The sequence below is a fragment of the Protopterus annectens genome, chromosome 7.part1, assembly GCF_019279795.1.
Source record: "Protopterus annectens isolate FY-2018-M chromosome 7.part1, PAN1.0, whole genome shotgun sequence".
NCBI classification, from domain to species: Eukaryota; Metazoa; Chordata; order Ceratodontiformes; family Protopteridae; genus Protopterus; species Protopterus annectens.
The window spans coordinates 49,992,494-50,017,933 of record NC_056740.1 but is presented as its reverse complement, the minus strand read 5'-3'; the positions used below and the strand labels follow the sequence as shown (position 1 = coordinate 50,017,933).

The window sequence follows — 25,440 nt, the reverse complement described above, 5'->3', positions numbered from 1 at the left end:
GAACCTCCCCATCCATGGAAGCAGAGTTCCCCCCAACCCAATTCAAGTGTAACTTGGATAATTGGATGTGGAACAGGAAATTCATCCCTGATTTGGCACCTGTGTCTCTAATGGACACAGGCAACCTGTAAATGGTTCATATCCCAGGCCCCTGCTTGTAAATGTTTCATCTCCCAAAACCCTGCTTACACTTAGAGTATCAGAACCTGTCAGAGATTTTGGATGCATGGCTAGGCTTAAAAAGGCCCTTGTGGTCATTAGCCTAGTAAACACCTATGAACCTATAAGTACTTCTAAATTAGAGGTCATAGTGGATTGTTCCATGTAAGTGACAGGAAAGCAGTTCTTAAATAAATATAGAGGGGATCAAGAAATTTGCCAGTGAATTGTTGGCTTTATACCAGACTGTTTGTAAAAGGAAGTAAAGCTTTTCATTTAATGATTATCCTATTCCTCATCCTCACTCATGGTTATAAGCTTTGGTAGTGTCCTCAAGGATACAATTGCTTGTACAAATGGTGGAGGTGAAGTTCTTTTGCAGAGGTATTGGACTTGATCTCCATGAATTTCCCTGATAAAATGAGGAACTTTTCAGTCCCATACTAGAACCAAGTTGAAAGGAGTTAGTGGAAGATGTTGGGGTATTTAATTAGGATACCCCTTGGAAACCATCTGCAGGAAGGGGGTACCCTTGCACACATGCCACATGATGTATATAAGATATGGCCAAGTAGAAGGAAGTCCTGGAATCTTCCAAGACTCATTAGACAGATTATATCTCATTAGACAGATTATATCTCTTAGCCTGCCAGATTATTTATGGGGATTGTACAGGATAAGCTGTAGATAGAAAAGGGTGAGCTGCGTTACCCAAGACGTGACCACCATGACCCTGATCAATACAAGCAATATGAAAAAAAGATGAAAAATTGGAATGATTACAGGCAAGGGAGGAAGTTTAAACTTGCATGTAGTTATATCCCCTCTAAAATTTCTGTTATGGAGCTTAAGAAATTTTTGGGTGAAATAATAAGCTTATAACATTGAATATTAGTTGTTGATGAGGAATATAACTTGATGTGAAAGTGTGAGGGTGTATCTGGGGGGCCTAGAAGGGAAATAAAACAAAAGATAGTAGATTTCTGAAGACATTTGCGAAAATATTTGGTATGGAAGATGTGAATTAAGTAGAAGGAACTCTGAGAGAATTTACATATTATTCCCCAAGGTACAATAACCGGGTTAGACAAGATAGAAATTATATTTCACAGGAATACGTGCATTTCATTGAAAGCTTTGGCACACACCCAATAACTAATTCAGATCATGTGCCGATAACAACTAAGATAAAAATGCAGGGTAATGAAGTACAATTGAGAAACTGGTGCTTCCCCGCCTACCTGTTAAAAAGAGGAATTTAAGGAATGGGTAGTGGAAATTATTCAGGCAGTAGTAGGGAAAATAGAAATTTCTTCAGAAGTTATAGCTAGTGAGTGAGATAAAATAAAAGTGGAATTAAACCTATGTTAGAAATAAAAAAAAGATATATGGATAAGAAGTAACAAGAATTATTTAGAGGGACTAACAAAGAATCATATACGAACCGCGGTGGTGGTGCTGCGGTAGCGTTGCCGCCTCACAGTAAGACACTGTCCGGTTCGATTCTCAGCTAGAGCGTCTTCTGCGTGGAGACATGCGTGAATGGGCGTACCTTCGTTGAAGGTTGTGCATCAGGCCTGGCAAGCCGGTACATAAAAATCAACTGCCAATCATTAGCGGACCGGAGTTCCTCTGTGGCGACCCCTAACCAGGAAAAGCCAAAAGACACAAACAAGCAAAGAATCATATACTGCAGAGACAGACATTCAGACTTAAGTATCTTTTGCATTTCAAACATTCAGCCATATGAACTACCCAGCCAACACAGCTACAGACAGACTTTGAAAGCACTTTGCTCGGGTATAACACTGAGGACTGCAATACAGCCACACACTGACTACGGAACTAAAGATTGTTATATTATGTCTCGCTGATTCCAGGGTGTGGCCATCCACATGGGCAAAAGAAGATCTGTTCATGGTGAGGGAAAGAATGTTTGCATTGACAGGTATTTAACCAAGTTCAGTCTTGTGATTAAATGGAAATTTGCCAAGGAAACCACCGTGGATTTGTGAGTAATTATATTCAGTTTTCTGGATTCCCCTAAAGTGTGCACACAGAACTCAGGACTGTTTTATGAGTACTCATCAAGGATAAAAGACCCTTAAACAAAAGGCTCCACTAATCAGTACTTTTGGATGGAAAAAATTACTTTTTTTATTTGACATTTTTCATTGTATATTACACTACAGTATTGTGACTTTTTTACCTTATTATTGCAGTTCAGCACTTTTTTATTAATTCCAACTCAGTAAGTTATTAATTTATTTTTAATACTGTAATAGATTCTATTTTATATTTACTCAACCTGACACATGCAAGCTATTTTAATTCTTAGCTTGCTTTGATGCTTGAAAAATATGTTTTGAAAATAATAAATAAGTGTTGACCAATCTATTTTCTCCTACAGATGAATACATAGCTAATAATATAGAATATGGTATTCCTGCTTATCTGTTCTGAGAAGACAAGCAGGCTAGTGCTACTTGCTATGAAGAGGCCATTACATTAAGTTACTGATTCAGAGAATCAGGGAAGTAAATATTGTGGGAAGAAATATCCAGTGCATTGTTATGGCTAGGCTTGTATAGGCCCTAGGGCCGATAACCTAGTACCAACCTATGAACCTAAGAGATGGCTGCACTCAATTACCTCATAACCTTTGTGTTATGAGGCCCTTAGTAGCTCAATATAAAGTGAGGATGCAATATTGTGGAAGACCGTGTTACAATAAGCAGCTGTGGAGTCAGACTGTTGGACTTTGAAATAGGCTTAGTAAAGGAAGACATGATGCCTTGTAATGTGCTCCTACACTGTACTGAATATCCATGGTGGGTGGCAGCAACAGGGGCATGCACTAGGAGATGTATGTTAGTTTGGGAACAAAGAACCGTGACATGGCATTGTCCCATCCAGCTAGGGGACACATACTGTGGATTTATGTGCACCTAGGGCATGACAAGCCACACAGGAATCAATGGCCGCTGTACATAAAGTGATACCCTGCAACGCATATTGTGTGTGTGTGTGTGGGGAGTCATGGTGTACAGCTCAATACAGCAGTTGACTGCTCCAAAGCAGGAAGGTGTGTTATGACAACAACCCTTTTATTGCAGTTTGTTTAGGAAAGGGGGAGTGGCCACAGCACAACAGGGTCAGGTAAGTGGCCACCAAACAATGCATATGGGACATCCAAAGACAGCCATACAGACACACTCACCCACTCTGAGAGGCAGCTGATGGAAAAGTTCCCCAGCTTGGAAAATGTAGCTTTAGTGGATCACACATGGCAAGTGCTTCCTGGCCAAAGGTAACATGGACAAGGTTTATTGGTGCCAATCAGTGGATGGCCGTAATAGGATTCTGCAACAGGTATGGTGATGGATAACCAGTATGATATTACATGCCAAGAACAAGGCACCGGACTTTGCAAGGACATGGTCAACACAGGAGATGGATGACCAACACATAAGAGTTCATAGAGATGGGGAGAGTTCCTTGTGTGTCTGTATGGGGAAAAGGAATGGACTGTCATACTCACTGGTGAATTGGATATGGAGCTGAGCTGGTATCACCTGCATGAGTATCTGTAGTGGATGCACTAGGTTAGTAATAGCAGTTACATTTCCATATTGGACAATGCACTGCACATGAGTCATAACATATTAAGCACGCAGCTTCTGCATATCTCTCCTCCAGGTACCTCCATGCTGCAACTGCAGCCGAATGCACAACAAGGTATATATATATATATATATATATATATATATATATATACATATATATATATATATATATATATATATATATATATATATATATATATATATATGCATACATACATATATATATATATATATATATATATATATATATGCCCATATGTCTTTCACCAATAAAATTGCAAAGTAGGTTCATAGGTTCATAGGTTCATACTAGGCTATCTGCCCGTGGGCATTTACAAGCCTAGCCCATAGTTTTGTGGCTTACGCCACCCCTTTAGTATGGGGAACTATACCCATTATTTTGCTGTGCCTCTGTCGAGCAGTGACACTGAGGTAATCCCTGGGGTATATCTGCGATCTCCCATCCATTGGTCAAGATTTCTCTTGAACAAGGCCAGTGAGGTGCTCTGCCTCACATATACCGGGATTTTGTTCCACAGCATAGGGAGTCTTTGGGTGATGAATCTATCCCTCCAGCACTTCCTATTAATAGCCGTGTCGAGGTTTAAGTCTCCCACCCTTGTGGCTCTGACGGATCTAGATTTTTTGAGGTGAAGCATATTCATCAAATCTGGGTTTGACATGGCCTTGTATGTCAGGCAAAGGTCACCTCTGAGCAAGCGGTAGGCAACTGAATAGAGCTGGAGTTCTTTCAGTCGGGCAGCATAGGACAGATTTTTGAGACCCTTTATCCTTTTGGTGAGGAACTTTTGTGGCCTCTCCAGCTGCTGCAAGTGTCGGGTCAGATACATTCCAAATGGGGCATTGTACTCAATCATTGGTCTGATGAGTGATGAGTATAGGGAGACTATGACCTCCCTTGATCTAGATGTGAATCCCTTCATGATAAGATGGGCAATGTAGAAGGTCTTCCTAACTACTTTAGCTACATGGGTGTCGAATGACAGGCTACTGTCAACCTGGGTCCCCAGGTCCCTGATAACTTCTTCTGTGCTCAGAGGATTACCACCTATATGGTAGCTAGGGGTAACCTTGTTTTTCCCGAAGGGTATGACTATGCATTTTTTGACATTTAACTTTAGGCCATGGCTCTGGCACCAGTTATCCATTTCTGTGAGACCCTTCTGAAGGATGTCTGTGTCAGATGTGTTTTCGACTACGGCGCCCAGTTTGTAGTCATCTGCAAACTTTGTCAGCCATAACCCTCCTGTGTTTGCTTGTACTTCGGAAAAGTAGATGCCAAACAAGAGTGGGCCCAGGACTGAGCCCTGTGGGACACCACTTGTGACAGGCTTTGAGTCTGACATGGCGCCAGCAACTCTGACCCTGTGGGTTCTGTCACTCAGCCTGTTTGCAACCCATCTTGTGATGTATGGGTTAACATTTAAGCTGATGAGTTTTTCAATGATACCCGAGTGGGTTATTGTATCGAAGGCCTTCGCCAGATCGAGGTAGGCTGTATGGACTGCCTTCCCCTCATCAATTATTTCGAAAAAGTCAACCAAGTTTAAAAGGCATGATCTGCCTTTGACAAAGCCAAACTGGGTTGGATCCAAAGTCTGCAAATTCCCTATGTCTTTATTTATGAGGTCCATTATGATCCTCTCCATGGCTTTGCAGATAAGGCTTGTCAAGCTAATGGGCCGGTAATTTCCAGGGTCGGTGGAGGCACCGCCTTTGTGAAGTGGGACCACAGTCACAGTGCTCCACTCCCTGGGTACGTATCCAGAGGTGAGACTATGATTAAACAGCTGTCCTAGCTGTGGGTTTAATTCTTCTTTGAGTTCGTGGAGCACACAGCCTGGGACACCATCAGGTCCCATGGATGCTGTGTTTTTTGCTTTGGAGAGAGCAGTTCTCACTTGGGCGTTAGAGATGTTTGGGGGGCTGCAACCATTTGGTATAGATATCTCTCCTTTTGGGGGGGAGGGGGGGAAGTTTGCACTGAACTTGTCAGCCAGTATGTTGGCAATGTCTGTAGGATCAGTAATCTTCACATCATTTTGAGCTAGTTCTGAGCATATCTGGGAGTTTCCTCCCAGATTTCTAACATAGCTAAAGAAGGCCTTATGATTGTCTTTTGAGTCTTTAGCTATTTTTCTCTCAAAATTTGCTTTGGATGATTTTATGAGAGCTCTTAGTTTTTTACTTATAGTGATCAAAGGTGTCTTACCTTTTAAGGATTTTGCTCTATCTTGTAGTAGCTTCCTCCTTTTGTTGTAGAGTTTGTTTATGGCTGGGGTCCACCAGACTGGACGCTTGCCCTTGGTACAAAGAGTCTTTGTTTTGCTTGGGATTGCCTTATCCATGCAGTCCTGCAGGTGCTGGTAGAAGGCATTTGTAAGTGATTCAGCGGCTTGAGTACTGTTTTCCGCCAGCTCGGGGGCCTTACCATTTTGAGGAGCATTACAATTTCACCTTTTTATGCTTGTGTTGCCTTAAAGGAGACCACACTAGTCTTTAGAAGTGTGAAGTCGGCTTTCGAGAAGTTTTTTACTGTGGTCTTTTTTATTTCAGGTGGAGGTGGGATGAGGACCTCCAGCAAGATTAGTTTGTGAACTGATCTCACCAGTGAGGGGTATACTTCCGGTGTTGAACATTGTGCTCCCATGTTCGTGATGATGAGATCAAGTATGTTTTCTCCTCTTGTGAGGATGGTGACTAGTTGTTCCATGGCATTTGAGTTTATGAATTCCAGGAACTTTTGGGCTAGGGTGTTTGGGCTTGAGTAGTGTTCCCAGTCTATATTAGGGTAATTGAAGTCACCTAGTATGATGGTGTTTGGAGATACATTTATCCCCTCCAGTGTTTTCAGGAAGGCCATGTGAGGTTCCTGAGTTTGTGAGGGTGGCCTGTAACATGCTACAATTTGCAGAGCTGTCTTGCCTATGGTTAATTGCACCTGGATGGTCTCCGATGCATCGTATGCGTTGCCACCAGTCTTGAGGTGTGGGTGTCCTTGATGAATATGGATACCCCCCCTCCTTTCTTGGTATTGTCCGGATTTTGGGGCCAGAACGCATGATATGAGGTAAAACCTGTTAGTGCTGGGGTGCTCTCAGGAGCCTTGAACCAGGTTTCTGTCACAGCACAGACATCGATGTTCTCCATACTGAGAAGGGCCTCGAGTGCGTGCATTTTGAGATTTAGACTTCTGGCATTGAGCAGCATTACCCTTAGTTTTTTTCCTTTTTTGTGTTCTAGGGTGGTAGGTTTAGAATTTGAGCCTTGCCTAAAAAGGGCACTATGGGGGTGGCAAGAGCCTTTGCCAATATCCGGAATCCCAGGGGAGACAGGTGCAAGCCGTTCCTTGCGAAGCAGCGTGGCTTGTCCAACATGTCATCCCAGGCAGACAGACATTGGATCCCCTTTGAATGACACCAGAGTTTAAGCCAATTGTTAAAGCTGATCATCTTATCTCTGATCATCTTATCTCTGTATTGTGGCATCATTCTTGGTGAAGGTAGGATACTGCTCAAGGTCAGGGTCATACCTGCCTGGGCTACATAATCAGAGAGCTCCTCAATGTCTCTTTTCATGTAGTCCAAGGAGGTACGTCTCAGGTCCTTTACACCAGCGTGGACAATGACTGAGTCGTATTTGTACCTGCTGTTGAGAGACCTGAGTGCTTGCGTTATGTGGCGGATTCTAGCGCCCGACAGGCAGCTTACTGTAACTCTCTCCTTACTCAGTCTGGTGAGCGGGACGTCAGTGTGTCTGACTATGGAGTCACCAATGACTAGTGTGTCTGGCATTGTGTTTGGCCTTAAGGGCTGTGACTGTTTGACACTCTGACTGTGAGGTCTATGTGTTGCAGGTGTTGTGTTCTGAGGTGGTGGTTGTTTGGGTGTCTGCTTTGGTGGCCTCTGCTGTTTTGGTAGATTTTTGATCAGAGCCTCCGAGTATGTCTTTGTGTGTTTATGTGTATGATTTGAGGTTGTGATGGTACTATGTGAGACTGGGTCTATAGTGTGTGTGGTAACCTTCTCCTCCTGTCTGGTCTTGCCAGTCCTATGTTGAGAGAGCTCAGCCTCCAGTTTGGCCGTATAGTTGCATCTCTCGCATGTATTTGTGTTTTGTGGGAGGAGGAGAGGGTTGTCTGTGTACATGAGGCAATTGTAACATTGTCTCAATATTCCCAGGTTCACCAGCTGAGCAGGAGAGGACACTAGCAACTGATCCCTCGACATGCTAGAAGGAATAGACAAAAAAACTTTAAAAGAGATTCCGGGGGATGTGGGTGTCCGAGAAATGGGGTTCGCCTTTTTGGGGTACTATCTATAACAAGAGTGCTGTATCACGGTGATAAGTACTGTAGGAGCAAGTGCTAGGTTTGACAGTTCATATGTGTTTACTAGGCAAACAACTACAATGGCCTTTTTAAGCCTGGGCATACATCCCAAATCTCTGACAAGTTCTGGTATACTTGATAAATGTAAGCAAGTGTTTGGGAGATGAAACATTTACAAGCAGGGGCCTGGGAGATGAACTATTTATAGGTTGCCTGTGTCTATTAGAAACATAGATACTAAACCAGGGATGAATTTTCTGTTCCCCAGCCAGTTGTCTAAGTTACACTTGAATTGGGATAGGGAAGAACTCTGCTTCACATGGATGGGATCACAGACATGGGGGCTAGGCTTATGTTTCATTGCTGCAGTAGGTATCTTGCTTTTATACTTTCATAGGTTCTGTTGGTTGAGAGACCAGCACAACGGGGAAAAAGATGCCTGATGACAGAAGGTCACCACTGGTTAACAGTGATGTCAACAGTCATATAGCACAGTCTGATAACATAGTGGTATTATCAGCAACACCAACATAGGAGGGCTTTCACACATCTCCAACATACAAGGAGTTTGTGGAGGTTAAAATGAACTTTCATCCTCATCAGTGTTTTACCAGACATCCTGTACTTCTGATCTTCACTCAGGTTTCACAGGGGGCAGCATCTGATATGGAGTCTGTGAGATGCAGTGCCCTGATGCTTGGCACCATCATAATTCCAGGTCTGTCGCTCACCTGGGTGGAATACCTGGCATTAATCAGTGGATGTGAAGGACAGTGATCCAGACACAGATTGCTGTTAAACACAGCATTTTGCAGGTGGCAAGTAAGCTCTGTGGCTTGCATGAAGATGTGTAGTATGTGCTTGGACTAGATATAGTGCTTGCAATTGGTATGGAATATACAGGCAGAGACTAAACAGTGCTGCTTAGATCAACAGTGGCTAACATTACATCCATGAGACACTTTGTGGTCTGCCTTTGCAGGCCATGCTGTCTGTGGTCATGGGAGAACAAAGACATGTGGTGGCCACTTACAGGATAGACATACACAGATGACACAGACTATTCCCAAGACAGCATAGCATCATTGTTGGATGTGGCTAGATCAGCCAGAACTTCAAGATGTGGAAATTTTCTCATCATTATGGCCAGAAATGTTCTTCAGGCTCCACTCCTGGGACACATCAGTGAGCCACATGTTCTCAGTCTCATGGTTCTACACCAGTGATATCCTCTGAAAGCAGACAGAGTGCCACACCAACTTGTAGCCATCATCGGAGTCATGGACTCCATGCATCTGTTTGCTCCTGACATGGAAAACCCTGTCAGGGTGCATATTCATCATCCTAGAGTTCTACATCATCCCTAACATGGATTGCATCAAATCCTAACACTGCAGGCCACCATAGTATATGTGACCAATGTTTGCATATACAGCAACTCCACCCCACCAATGGAGGATTTGACTCCACATAACTGGCTACTGCATCCACCTTCGATGTCCCTGGGCTACATGAATGTATTGCTGAAACCTGCCACTTTGTCGTCCCCACCTGCACAAATAATGATGACTGCATCTGCCAACCGACTATTATGAGTGGGTAAGTTAATGTCTGATGAGCAGTGTGGTCAGTACATGCACTGCCTTGCACAGCCTAGGTATGGTAATGCTAAAGGGCTCTTTTAGCTGGGATGATCAAAACCTCACATACCTTAGGGTCACTGGAAAGGGCTGTCCATGCATCCCCTTTGATTCCATGTGTGGGTCACACAATTTGACAAGTTTGCATATTGTCTCCCTATCCACTTGGAAGAAGTCTATGATCTTGCCATCAGTCAGTTGCTGGTAGATTAACACATATATTGCTGTCTGTGTTGGCAGGGAAGGCCACAGAGTGCCACACGGTGGACGCTGGTTTCAAGAGTTGCCTCTAACATGTGTTGCAAACATTGTATCATATTGTACACCAGAAGATATTGGCTGTCAGAATAGGTGAATTCTGTGATGCAACATACCTGTTTTACACATCTCTGCATCTCTCTTGCATGTTTGAGGCTGTGATTTGCATTAATTATGTGTCCCATTTCAATAGGATACCTCATTCCCATTTTATTATGTAGTCATTTTCATACACAGCATGCCTCATATTTTTGTCATTGTGAGTTCATGCTACATTTGTTTCAGAATTGCCTCCTCCCTGCACAGGGAATTCTTACCATGCTAATCTGTGCCCTGCTGTGCACTGACTGTATATATGAATATCAGCCATAAACATACACACTTTAGTTTTTGTTAATGTCCTTCAGCTCAAACACTGATTGAGTTGCTCTGCTTCCTTTGTTAACAAAGTAGCAGGCAGTGTAGCAGTGGAAATGGCTATACCCTTCTCACATGGGTATTTTCTAAAATGCATACTCGTTTATTCCCTGAGTAGATGCAGTATGAGATGAAGCCATTCCTTAATTCAGCTCAGCTGCCCCAGTGGGAGTGGTATTACTAGTTAACTGACAGACCTGTGAAAGTTGTTTATTTTCTTTTGTTAATGCTTTTTATCCAGTCTTCTGTCTTGCCAGCATTTCCATTTTAAGATCTGTATTGATAATTACTCTCCCTTCCTCTTCTTACAGTTGTTTTTTGTCATTTTCTGATGGGCTTCCTCCCAGATAGAAGACAAATGTGAGGGCTGTTAGAGTTTCATTTAAGAATGCTGTTGGGCTATATGATCAGATGAAGCAGAGGGTGGGAACAGTATTCCATCTAGCTGTATCCTCTTTTCATTTGGTTATTTTCTTCCCAGCAGGGTCATGATGAAGAGTATGTGTGCACTACCCAGCTGTCCTTGTTCTCTTTCTCTGTAGGACATAGGAACCAGTTGCTGGTGTCCAACAGATGTTGGCCAGTTTAACCAAATGTTAGTACTTCCCTCCTGAAAGAAGAGTCCTGTAAAAGATTGTTTTATTTTTCCATGACAGTCAACCACTGCATGCTATGTTCTTATTCTGGGCTGCTGGCAATTCATCTGAATGACACGTTCTGTTTACAGACAACTTGTGTATCTTGAATTTAATGTTGACACTCCCCACAAATTTGCTTTCTGCCATTTGCTTTATTGGTGTTACAGACTTCAGTTATTCTACACTAAGAATGGCATATGAATTTTTGGTTAATATTTGTTTTTTCAGCTATCTGGAGATGTAGTAAAAAGAATGAAGGAGACAACACAGTCCTCAGAAGAACAAAAGATCCCCACCTCTGGTACTAGCCATTCAAACCAGTATAAATGGGTCACCGGGTCTACTTTCTCAGGTATTTCCTTTGTGTTCCTTACTCATTCTGTTTGCCACAGATGTTATATTTACTTCAACAACTGAATGTTATTTTCAAAAGACTCAAAATAAATTAGCTAACCATATAATTTTTCTATTTCATCACAGCGTCATATTTCATTGTATTTTTTTTACTTACGTTAATGACATAAATAAAATATTTTGGATCTGAGTACCTTCTGCCATCCTGTCTGCCCTAAGTAGTTACTGGGGTCTAACTGCAAGCAGGACAGCAAAGTTTAAAGGCAAGAGGATATTTGGATGATTAATAGGCCTGGTAGAGCAGGTTCATAGTCAAAATAGAAGAAGGAGCAATGTGTAATGTAATATAAAATTACATGTTTGCAAAATTCTTACAAAAGCAGAATAAAATAAAGGAATCTGGAATACAGTGGTTTGGAGCAATAATTTTTAGGAGTCGTTTAAGAAGATGTGCTATTTTCACATTTCAAGGCACATGTCTGGCATGAAAGATGAAGTGCCTTGTTTCTTGAAAAAATGCCCAGGATTTTTTGGAACTCCAACCCATGGACCTTTAAGAGAACTACCACTGCAACTGGTGAAGAAGATAGCTGCATCTCCAAATGCCCTGCTTCATAGCTCCTTCACTGTCCAGATAAATGGGTTTCTCTATAGTAGTATCACTAGACAAGACTGATTAGAATTATGTGAATATTCTCAGTTTGAAACCACAGAAGCATGGTAGCAGGCCCTAAAGGAGGATTCTTTTTGTGAGAGAAGGGTGAGAATAACGTTCTCATCTATGGGGAGAGGGCAAAAACTTGACAAAAGTCACACCTTCTACTCTGCACTTAGCTCTGCCTTTTTCCACCCTTTACCTCCCTTGCTCCACCCCTTTGCATGTCATTTTATGACATAAAGGGTTATGTCAGCTCATCACTGCAAGAACTGGGATGTCTTTTATGTCTTGGTACTTTTTGCCCCATGTCTGTCAGCCATCATGCCAATTAGACTTAGGCTGCTCATTTGAGACACCCAGAGGAACATCATTCAGGCAGCCACAAGGGTGTTTGTGTCTGTGCTTTTGGGCTTTCTTTTGCCAGATCTACTGCCATTCCTTAGTTGCTTTTCCCTACCTCAATTGAGTCTGGCTTATTCTTTCAGACTTAGACCCGTTAAAAGAGGGGATCTTCAGAAAAGAAAGTTACTTTTCATTGCACACAGTTTTTATAATAGTACAAATACATTCAGGTACATCTAATGGTATTATATATTACATATAATTATATTAACTTTACAGCACTAATACTAGCAGATAAAAAGTATAACACAGTACACAGATACAGCAAATATGAATCACACGAGTAGAAAGTGGCAAATGAATTTAGAGTATAGCCAGTATAATTTATAAGACTGAACTTAGTAAAGAACAAAGATGATGAGTTCATTGATATACTCAGATACATAGTAAAATGAAAAGATTTATGCAGTTTCTTAAGAATATGTTTCAAGGCTAACCAGAGAGTGTACATCAGTACTGTCACCTAATAAAATCATTGTAGGAAATGTGGTAGTTCCAGAGTGAGACTGACAATAAAATACTGAGTACCTAGACATGATTTCTAGAGGAAGGGACTCCTTTGAGGTACGAGAACCACGAAAGGAAGGCACAGTCTTCAAGCAAAAAAGTTTATTCTTTATACTCCTTGAAGGCTTAACAGCCAAGGTGCTAGTGTGTGTGAAAAGAGAATACACTTTTTTGCTTGAAGACTGTGCCTTCCTTTTGTGGTTCCAGTATATTTTGTTTGGACTTGCAGTATTTGTTTAACTCCTTTGAGGTACTCTGCTAAGGAATGACACTACTGCCATTGTGTTGTTTTTATCTTCCTCTTCTGTTTTATCTGATCATTGCTTGGGACTGTATCTTATGATATAGATCAGGTGCAAGAGGTACTATGAAGTAAGATAGAAAACTTATGAGAAGTATTCAACACACCTCAGAATCCGTTTCTCAACATAATGTATGATCTCTTAACAATAACACAGGATATTTCATTCAAGTGTAACACAGGACCTTCAAGGATGCTTCTTGCAAGAGATCCATGTTTTCTTACCCAACTCCCCCAGTAGATTTTTGGAAGTGATGCCATGTGATAAGTCTTGCTGAATATTTGAGACCAATGCCACATCCCTTCTGTTCACACACCTCTGCATTTAAGTAGTGGATAGCAATCCCCGAGAATATTTCAAGCTGCTACCCATTTAACATTGTGTAATGACACTGATAAGTAGAACTGGTCAGAGCTGTTAAAACTGATGCTAAATGTTGATACCTAGATGGGGAAAAGCCCTAATTCTGTAGATATACTGGGAGAGACACCCTTGAAGATCTAGTGTTATAATGAATACTTCACTTAACTTTTCTTTCCTCCTCCATTTGATTTAACTGAAACTTGTGGTTATGCACATTGTTTTGAACATTTTCTGTTCATTTACTATAGGATAATGCATAATTTATTGACATATTTATACCTCACATAATGAAAATGTATATTATTGGAAATAATTTATCAGCAGAACCTTAATCATGCATTAACCGACTGGTAACTGCTGCCTGTCTCTCTTGGCTAAACAATTTATACCTATTTATTTGGGGTATGGCATCTAGGTCCAAAGATGTTGCTGTTCTGTTGTACTCAGCCCTCATTAAGCCAGTCATTGAGTACAATGCACCCTTGGTATGTATCTCAACAAGCATATGCAGCAACGGGAATTTCCACAAATGTTCCTCACAGAAGGAATACGTGATGTAGAAAACATGTCCTACGTGGATGACCTCAAATCCCTATCTCTTACACTTGGTCTCCTACAGATCGTTGAGGGGGGATCTATACATGGCCTACAAAGCATCATCTGATCCAGCTCTGATGGACCCACTGCATATCTGCAAATCAAATAGCATTAGAAATACCCAATCCGGGGATGTAAACCTAGTCTGTAACATAAACAGTAGACATTGGAGGGATAGGTATGTGTCTCAGAGATGATCCCATCTCTGGAACAGGCTTCCTATCCATGTGATGCAGAGTTCTTCCCTACACCTGTTCAAGCATAACTTGTATAAGTGGCTGGGGAATCGAAAAATTACTGTGGTCTGACACATATATCTCTATTAGAAAGAGAGAGCGCTTGTAAATGCATACCACTCATTTCCAAGTTATATGCCAAAGCCTTAGATACTCCCTTTAAAAACCTATAGTATCAAACTCTGCTCAACACAATTGGGAAGCATTGTAATCACCTGTGGACTTATGAACCACACAGTTCTAAAGAAAACTTTATGCACCTTCATCCTTGCTCCATAAGAATACTCAAAATTACCCTTGCATTTTGCTAAAGTATACAAAAGCTAGATAAGATTTTGGAAATTTGGCCTGCTTATGTGTAGGCTGAGCTTTCATCAGTGGCACTAGTAGCTTGGATTTGACTGTCACCTCAACAGTCAGAGGATTTGCCACGGATGAAGAGGAATGAATGTCCAATGGCCTATATGATTTTTTCAATGGGAAGGTTGGTTAGCAGTCTTCAGTAGATAGCAGAAAGACATACTGTCTTTAAGCATGAGCACAGGTCCTGCAGTGATATCAAGCTTAGACACATGCCTTGGTGGGGAGAGTGGCCAGGTGAAGTGTAATATCAAAACCTCTGTCCATACAGTGGAGTACAGCTCCAGGTGGACATCACTGGCCATCAGTATGTTGTCTTGGGCTTGATGTCATTAACAGTGGAGGATCTTGTATTAACTTGTCTTTTTCTTTTACTCCTTTAGGACACAAACAACATCAGAACTATGGTCCCCATCAAAAAGCATCAAATAGTTATGGTCATAGGTCCTCTGAGGCTGAAGATGAGATATATCAAAGGTAAGAAAAGATAACTTGTCAAAATGTCATAATTTTACTTTTTGGAACTAGAAGTCAGCACAATAATCATACATCGTGCTAACTTTATTTTGAGAAAATAGCAACTAAAATTACAGAATTCAGCTAAATTGGTCCGGGATTGATGAATTTGTGTTTTCAACAAATGACAGCTAAGATTATGATAGAAGAGAAATTTTGAACAAATGACATCTAAGATTATGATAGAAGAGAAAAATAAAAGTAAAAAATAAATAAACCTACCCGATAGAACTATTTGCTAAATTATTTTTTTTTGCAGAAATGAACCAGCCCTTAAAACTGTCCTAATCTTACATACTGTACAGCCAAATATCAGGGAATGCAAGAAAAAATTAACAGTACAGAGAGCCCTTTCTATCTGTAAGTTACCCTTCAAACAGTCACAGCTGCACAGGCATTTAGCTTCCCTACTTTAATCTGTATCTGCATTTGCAGGCACATCCTGAGATTCAGAAAGGCTTTGTGCGATGGGGGAGCCTTAATTCTGCAGTTCTCCCCATTGCACTAAGCCTTTCTGATTCAGAGGCTGTCCTACTGTTGAGATTTCAGTATGGAGGGTGGTCTCACAGGCAGTGTTGCATGATAATGCAGCAGTCTTGGGGAGTGGCTAATGCTAATTAGTCATGTGCTATCTGCTGTAAATGTCATTGGCTTATAATTTACTCAGCTGAGTGATTCAGAGAATTGCTTGCTGAGAAAAATTTTACTCTATGAGAAAAAAGTGACTGCAGATAAAACATGGAGGCCACTCACTCTTATGGGAATACTCACAGTGCATGTAAGTTTAAGGAAGTCATAGGGATGGGGAATTTGTTAGTGTGTGTGTATAATTCTGGACTTCTGTGTAGTGTGCATGTCTGTAATGGCATGAATGAAGCTGCATGAATGTGTGTGTGTGTGTGTGTGTGTGTGTGTGTGTGTATGTGGTGTGTATGTGTGTGTGTGTGTGCATGTGTGTGTGTATACATAGGTGCCTGAATGCGTGTTTGAATGTGAGATTCAGAGCCATGCTAATGAGTCGATAATGAAATCTTACTCATTGTGGGCCTAAAGAAGCGATGGATAAAGAAGACCAGTAAGAAGGGAGTGCTGTCATAGCTCTAGAACCATATTTCACTGGCAACACAAATATCCACATTTTTAGAGCTAAGAAGGTCTTGAGGGATGGTATTTTCTTTTTTAGGCTCCATCCAATGAACAGTACTTCTTTGATGTTTGCCAGATGTAAATTTACATTTGCTAGGCTGGTGGCCTGAGTAGACTTGCTTGGAGGTATTGAATGTATTAACTGCTGTGTGAAAGCCATGTCAAAATAGGTGCTGCTATCTTTGGCAAAACAGTTGGGACTGTCTTCCATCTCCCTCAAGACTGACGCACATTGTGTCTTTTCAGAGTGACACCAATGACTAAGCCAGTCATTAAGGTCAGTCATCTTCTATTGTGGCATTATTCTAAGCTGTGGTAGGATACTCCCAGTGTAAGTTGTTTTCCAGCTATAGAAACATACTCAGAGAACTTTGTCAGTTCTATCTTCACTGAGTCTAAGGAGGCAGATTGCAAGTCATTCACGCTCACGTGAACAATGGCCATGGCATGTTCATACTTTTTTAACATCTTTTTATTAACTTTCACAGTATTTTAGTCATGCAGTTAACACAATCTTATCTTCAATTAACTTCCAGAACATCAGTCATCAGATTAACTATTGCTACTAGTCATTACCCTAAATTTACTGTATGAATAAAATAAAATACAATAACAAAAATAAGAATAAAAAGGAACTGCTGCCAGAACTATTATCAAAATTTGCTGATTAGTAATAATCCTCCTATCACCATCACCTTTGTATAGCAGTGGAAATTGGGTTTCTATTACTTCGTCGAAGTGACACTTCAATGAATGGCATTTCATCAGAAATGCCATTCATTGAATTTCCCTCATGGTGGGGGCCACTGGTAATTATATATACCAACTCTATCTGAGCTACTGCACAATGGTACCTCCTATACCGAGCCAACAGATATTGCCAGTATACTGGCTGACAGATTCAGTGCCAACTTTTCCCCTCTCTCCCCCCAAAGGGCCAATCACAATGCCAGTAGATTGCCAGACACCCAGTATTACTGCTGCACAGGTTAAAACAGCACTGTCCAAGGCCAAGAATACAGCTTCTATGGGACATGACAATATCCCTGGCTGTGTTCTACATGAACTACAGAGTGAACTGGCACGTCACCTGTGTGCTTTGTTCAATCACAGCCTCACCTCAGGCTTTGTCCCTACCAAATGCTACACAGCTATAGTCATCCCTCTCCACAAAGGAGGAGCGACTGCAGACCCTGGGAACTATCACCCCATTAGCCTGACAAGTCTGATATGCAAAGCTATGGAACACATCATCATGGACCTAATAAACAAGGATATAGGGAAACTTCAAACTCTGGATCCCACACAGTTTGGTTTTGTGAAGGGTAGATCATGCCAGCTCAACTTGGTCGACTTCTTTGAGTCAGTCACCAGAGCTGTGGATGAAGGCAAGGTGGTTCATACAGCATACCTTGATCTGGACAAGGCCTTTGATATTCCCCACTCAGGAATCATACAAAAACTTACTAAGCTAGGTATCAACCCTTATATCACTAGGTGGGTTACAAACTGGCTCACAGCTAGAACTCACAGTGTGAAAGTAGCTGACTCCAAGTCAAATTGCTGACCAGTCATGAGTGGAGTCCCATAGGGTTTGTTCCTGGGTCCTCTCCTGTTTGGTATCTACTTCTCTGAAGTCCAGTCCAACACGAAGGGACTCTGGCTGACAAAGTTCACAGATGAATGCAAGTTGGGAGCCATTACTAACTTCCCAAGTGATGTTGACATCCTGCAGAAAGGCCTCACTGAGACAAATGACTGGTGTCAGAACCATGGCCTTAAGCTCAATGTCAAAACATTTTTCATCATCCCCTTTGGGAAAAACCCAGTTCCCATGAGCTACCACATTGGTGGTAGTCCACCAAACACAGAAGGCGTTATAAGAGATCTGGGAACACAGGTTGACAGGAAAATCTCTTTTGACCACCACACTGCCACTGTGGTCAGAAAGTCCTTCTATGTGACACATCTCATTACTAAGGGTTTACTTCCAGGAAGAAAGAGGTCATTGTCTCCCTCTACTCTTCCCTCATTAGGCCAATCATCAAGTACAATGCTCCATTTGGCATGTACCTCACTAGACACCTGCAACAACTGGAGAGGCCACAAAAGTACCTCACAAAGAGGATCCTAGGCCTTAAACACTTGTCCTATATGGACAGACTCAGAAAACTCCAACTATTCTCTGTCTCATATCATCTACTTAGAGGCAATCTCTGCTTAATTTATAAAGCCATGTCTGACCCAACTCTGTTAGAAATGCTAAATCTAAAGAAATCCCAATCTCTCTGCACCAAACACTTCAGAGACCTCAACCTCATTACCACTATCAACAGAAAGTACTGGAGGGACAGGTTCATAACCCAGAGACTGCCCATGCTATGGAATAGACTTCCCATACACGTCAAACAGGGCACCTCACTGGCCCTCTTCAAGATAAATCTTGATGAGTGGATGGGAAATAGAAAATTCACCCCGGGGATCACTCCAGTGGCTCTACTCGACAGAGGCACTGGAAACTAAGGTTCGGTGGCACGATGCCAGGGTAATCCTATGGGCTAGGCTTGTAAAGGCTGCAGGGCCATTAGCCTAGTACACACCTATGAACCTATGAACTCAGAGATCGCAGTACAGTGGGGAAATGGCACATTTCCTGATCCTCACCGTACCGCGATCTCAGTATGATCAATTCAAACAGCATGTTCAATGTAACTGCACTGAAAATGCCATTCGCTGAACTGATATTTTGCTGAACTTATAGGGACCTATGCTAATTAACTTGTGTGGTTATTCTAAAAAATGTTTGCAGGCTGTGCTCCACCTGCTCTCCTAGCTGCTACCCTAACATCTTTGCCATATGCATCTCAGCTTTCTCATTTTCTTCCTGTATCATTCTGATCTAGAGTTTTGTACTGTTATGGCTTCTTGATTTTTTATGTGTTGTATTATCTCTAGAATCTCTTTCTTTCTTTCCTGAGTGAATCGGGTTTATGTCAATTTCTTGTTATTGCTTTTTTCCCCAGCTAATAGTATTGTTCCAAACAATGACTTTTGATAACCATTCCAGCTTCCACTTTCAGGTATCCCAGAAAGTATGTCAACTTAGTTAAGTCTCCTTTCCTTGGCCATAAGGTTCAGTATGACATTTGCAGGAAATTCCTTAAATTTACATGCTTAGGACATGTCTAAAATGCATGTACCCAATTTGCCTTGTCCCTTGTGGGCATCGTCAGCAAACTCTGTTGATATTGGGAAACATCTTATACATTTTACTAAGAGTATAGAAATACTTGTGCAGACATTTTCAGTCAAAGATCTGAAATTTCCTTAATTTGACTGCCTTTAAATGTCTATATATGTTTGTCCATTGTCCCTCTAGTATGTTTCTGTTTAATGTTTTTTTTCCATTTGCCTTCTGTCTTATTCTTACTTTCTTTTTGTGTCCTGTATCACCCTATATCCTCTAGAGATCATTCAGTTGTTTTTTATTAGTCTCTTTTTACTGATTCTAGCATTTTGGCTCATTCTGGAGTCTCTGTCATAATACCAGTTTCCTTTTTTATACCCATGTGCAACTTCCTTAAGTCTCTATAAGCTATGCTGAACAGCTGTTAATGAGCTGCTTCCTGTGGTCCAGTGGTACAAGGTTTGATTCCCTCAGCCTTCTTTGCCTAACTGTGTGGCTTTGAGCAAGTAATTTAACCAGACATCGCTCATGGGCTGAGTCTAAAAAGGTCCATGGAAATCAATGCCCTACACCGTAAAATGGATATAAATAAAATATGTAGTTAAGTGGATTTGTTTGACATTCTTGTTAAAATCTAACCCATGTGAATAATGCTTGTCTTTCTTCTAAACGTGCCCAACTTCTGCTCATACCTCTCAAGCTCTAAGAGCAAGAAATATGGACAAAGCCATAAATGAAGGGGGACAAAGGGCCTAAAATAGGGACAATTTTTAAATATTGCTCTTACAAACTTAGAAAGTTGAAAGAATAGCAGATTTTGCTTTAGCATGAAATTTCTGAAGAGTATGGAGTCTGAAAATCAAATGTCTGTTATTATTTTCAGTCTTCAGTCTTTAATGACTTGCCAATAATTTGCCAGAAAACCACAATTTTATGAAAGACAGGCAAAAATATAAGGCAAAAATCTGTACAGTTGAGAGGTATGCTTCTACCTCTTAGTTTGTCTCTTGCCCATCTTCTTCTCCTTTCAAATCTAGATCTCTATATCTGTTGGGGTGTGTCAGTTCCTAATAGCTATTAGTTTCCCTTCCTTGATTAACCACCCATGACCTTTTTGTATCACTTTCCATACACTGTTTATCTTTCTAGTGTTAACCATAGAAAATGATTTGGGTCCTTCCCTTGTTCTTTTAGCACCTTCCTGTTAAGTTACCACCTAGTTTGAGCATTTGCACAATGCCATGTAGTAAACAATTTTAACTGAGATGTCCTCTAATAAGCATACAGATCTGGAGCACCTAATCCCCTATTGTTTCTTAACAGTTGAAGTTGGGCCCATGAAACCCTTGATTTCTCTTGAACCCAAATGAAAGTCTTCATAGCATTATCCAAGTTTATAAAGAATGCTTGCCCTGGATCTTAAAGTATAGCCTAGAAAAATACAGTCCATGTGAAAGAACAAACATTTGCAGTGCTTAGATCTTCTGACCCAGGTCTAAGCCAAATATTTTCCAACCTATGATTTTCCTGATACAGTCATGTTATAGCTAGCTATAAGTTGCTTCTACTGTTTTTTTTTTTTTGGTATTCCCACTAGGATCTATATTCCTAAATATTTTTATTAGTTTGATCCCTTACCCCTGAATATTTCTCTTTTAATCATGGTGATTCTTTATAAATGAATGGGACTACTTGTGTTTTACCTAAGTTGATTTTGTAACCTGATAATTTTCCAAAATCCTGCAGGATGGCAAACAGTTGTTCCTGAAGGATGGTCAGTTATACTAACAAACTGTCGATGTATAATGCCAGTTTTACCTCTTCCATTTCAATCCCATGCAGTTTCAAATGATGTAATCTTTTGGCTAATAGCTGTAAGTAAAGATCAAATAACAAAGGGGATAGTGGACAATCCTAACTTGTCCCTCTTTTTACATGAAAAATGGGGGTTAATTTGAGATTTACCTTAAATTCATGTTCCCTTTGATAATTATTGGTCATTAATTTCAGAAATTACTTGAGAAGTCCCTTTAAAAATAGAGTCTTGAATAAATATTTTCATCTTAATCTGCCAAATGCTTTCTCCTTGTCTAGATTTGCTATTAGAAGTGATGACCTTTCCTGTTGACCTCCTGCATTATAATTAATGTTTTTATCATATTGTAAAATGTTTGCCTGTTTTTGACAAATACACATTGATCCTTGTGAACCAGATGAGATATGGTCTCACATAGCCTAGTTGCTAAAATAAACATCGCAATTTTGTAATCCAAGTTTAAAGCTGTCACTACTGCATGTGGCACTTCTTGACCTGAAAGAATTGTATTTTCATATTTTTGCCATTTTAATTATGTGATTTTCCAGTTCTTCTTGTGATATGGTCTTCATTAATTCTACTGCGTCTGAGAGAGCAAATGTTTAAGAGAATCTGTTATCCTGTTCTCTTCTGGTCATCCATCTACCTCCTCATTGTATGGTTTCATGCAATACTCTGCAAATTAATCTAAATTCGAGTCTCTGTTTTAAGTAATTGTACCTGTTTGTTGATCCCTTGACAAGAATACCCATCTTTCTATTTTGACTTCCTTAAATCTTATTGCCAAATTCTTTTAAGTATTTGCTGAGTCACTTAAAAAGTTCTCTTGAAGTCTTTTTACATTGAATTGTCACTCATTCTCCAAAATGGAGTCAATTTCTCACTGTGCTGTCAGTATATCATCTTTCAATCCTTTAACCCATAATATGTGAGCTTCCTATTTAATCTTAAGTCATTTATGTGATTCAATTAAAGCAAATTTTTCCTGTTCTGTTTTCTTTCTAGTGTGGCATTGTAACTCCCATCAGCAATTACCCTTGTCTTTTTTCCATTGTGATATCTCTTCCTCTCCTTCTGTGCGAAGTCTTCCCTGTCTAGCCTCTAACATTGTTGTCCACTTTTTTTTAAATGTTCAGAGGTACTGTAATTTAAGGGAAATCTCCAGTGCTACTTATAGATTCTAGAATCATTCTTCAGTGTTAGAGTTAACACTGCATGGTCTGCCAGAAAATTGGTAGTTTCCTACTCTACTATCAAATATTTCTATTTCTTTAGTAAATAAATACTGTCAATTCTTGAGTAGTTATGTGCCTTTGAGTAGTAAGTGGATGAGGCCTATCCCCTACTTTCCTCTTGTCCAGCGTTACACAATCAGAGAGTTTCAGCTAATACCTTTTGGAGAATGAGTGACCTTCTCATGTCAGCCTGTGTCACCATGAACTCTTCTGTACATGTGTGAAAAACTTGAATGCGTTAAAATCCCCCATCCATATAAAAACTCCTCCTTGCCACCCTACTATTTCATTATATGTATCTATAAAGTCATCACCATTGGATTCAGTGGTCATTAATGACTCACCAATGTGTACAGTTTTGTTTCTGTCCAGATCTTTAGGGCAACATATTTGCCAGTTTTATCCATTAACCCTTCCTGTATCTTACATCTTAGTGATTTAGTAATAATTAATGGTACTCCCCTGTGTTTAGCATTGAAGCCTTGTGATGATAATATCTAAAATCCAAAGTTCTTCAGCTTTTCATACTCCCTTCCTGACATGTGTTTCCTGGAGAAGCACAATTTATGAAAATATTTCCTTATGTATTTCATGACTTTCTCTGTTTATTGGATATTCTGCCTGTTAACATTCCAAGACATAATTTCAGCAATCAACCTATCTTTAGTTTCCTCACTTCTGTATAGACCTCCCAAAGGGTAGCATCATGCTTAAGAGTGTTTATCCTTTGGGTAGTACTTACTACATTTTCAACTACAAAAAATGTTATCCCCTCCTTTATCCTTATCATTTTTCTCACAGCAGAATTAATCAGCAGTTTCCATCTTGCTGTTATTCATGAAGTATAGATAAAAAGAAACATGGTCATAACACAACAACAAACTGTCTACATTTTTTAGACTTAAAATGTCTTCTTTAGATATCTCAATTTTTTTGTTTTCTCTGAGGTTACCTAATCTCCCTAGTCCTCTGGGAGTGAGGCAAATACCTCTTCTTGAGAAATACCCTTGGCACTTTTCAGCAAAAACAATATATATTTTGTTTGTTTAATAAGTTTTGACTATTGGAGAAATGGATGGACTCTGTCACTTTCCCCTTCCCCATGCCTTTTACAAAGAAATTGTAATTCTTCTTGTGTCTTTATGTATTTATGATTTTACTCTCTATTATGTCTGTGTTTAGGTTTTACCATTTTATGGTGTTTTGAACCAGCTTCCACTTTCAGTTACCCCCAAAAAGTAAAACATAGATAAGTCTCCATTTCTTGGCCATAAGGTTCAGTACAATATTTGCAGGAAATCCCTAAAATTTACTTGCTTGGGGCATCTTCAAAATACATGGACACAATTTTCTTCCTGTATTAGCTGACAGGTTTGGTGAAAATTTCACCCCCCTCTCCCCTCCAGACATCTCACAAAGCATTGTCTCTACATCTCCCCCACCTTGCATCTCCAAAGAGCAAATCATTAATGCTGTCTCCAAGGCCAAAAACACAGCCTCTATGGGACAGAATGGCATCCCAGGTTCCTTTTTAAATGGTCTAAAACATGAGTTAGCAACTCCATTAGGTGCTCTGTTCAACCACAGCCTAAGTACAGGTTTTGTCCCTGCTGAATGGAAAACAGCAACCATCACCCCCTTCATAAAGAGGGTACAGGAACAGACCCTGGGAACTACAGACCCATAAACTTAACCAGACGTATCTGTAAGGCCATGGAATGAATCATCATGGAGCTTATAAATATGGATATAGGTGATCTCCAAACCCTTGATCCAACACAGTTTGGTTTTGTCAAAGATAGGTCATGCTGTTTAAACTTGGTGGATTTCTTCATCACCAGAGCCATGGACAAAAGCAAACCTGTGCATACAGCATACCTTGACTTAACCAAGGCCTTCGACGCAATTCCACATTCGGGCATCACTGAGAAACTTTCCAGGTGGAGTATCAACCCTCATGCCATCAGGTGGATTGCTACCTGGCTCACCGGCAGATCACACTCAGTCAGAGTTGGGGACTTTACCTCAACCAGCAGACCTGTCACCATTGAGGTTCATAAGGGTCAGTGCTGGGCCTCTTATTGTTTGTAATATACTTCTCAGAAGTTCAGGCAGAAACAGAGGGGCTGTGGCTGAACAAGTTTGCTGATGATTGCAAATTAGGTGCAATCATTGAATTCCCAGACAATGTCAGTATACTTCAAGAGGGACTTACACAAACCAATAACTGGTGCCAAAGCCATGGACTCAAACTCATCCCCTTTCATAACAGGGGTACAGCAACAAACCCTGTGAACTACAGACCCATAAGTTTAACAGGCCTTATCTGTAAGGCCATGGAACGAATCATCATGGATCTTATAAATAAGGAAACAGGTGATCTCCAAACCCTTGATCCAACACAGTTTGGTTTTGTCAGTGGCAGGTCATGTCTGTTAAACCTGGTGAATTTCTTAGAAAACATCACCAGAGCCATAGACAAAGGCCCGAATGGAGAGATGAAAAGTCAGCAAGCAAAGGAGAGTAGTAATGCTGAAACTGAATTCATCCTCAAGTCCTGGTGAGTACCTTCATGCGGTGGATCCTGTTTTTTCACAAACTCTCACCAAGGTGACACTGGTATATAGACTGTATTTATATAGCATATATCATGGACAGAAGTAGGTCAAAAA

General features: G+C 40.6%; 1 protein-coding gene across 1 annotated transcript in view; it reads left to right on the top strand.

Moving 5' to 3' along the window:
• Nucleotides 1-25,440, top strand: part of CHCHD6 (coiled-coil-helix-coiled-coil-helix domain containing 6) — a 3,644,424-nt gene that overhangs the window by 151,717 nt on the left and 3,467,267 nt on the right. Inside the window, exons 2-3 of the mRNA XM_044078539.1 lie at nucleotides 11,318-11,441; nucleotides 15,252-15,345. Of these exons, the coding sequence (XP_043934474.1) occupies nucleotides 11,318-11,441; nucleotides 15,252-15,345 (218 nt within the window). The remainder of the gene's footprint in view (nucleotides 1-11,317; nucleotides 11,442-15,251; nucleotides 15,346-25,440) is intronic.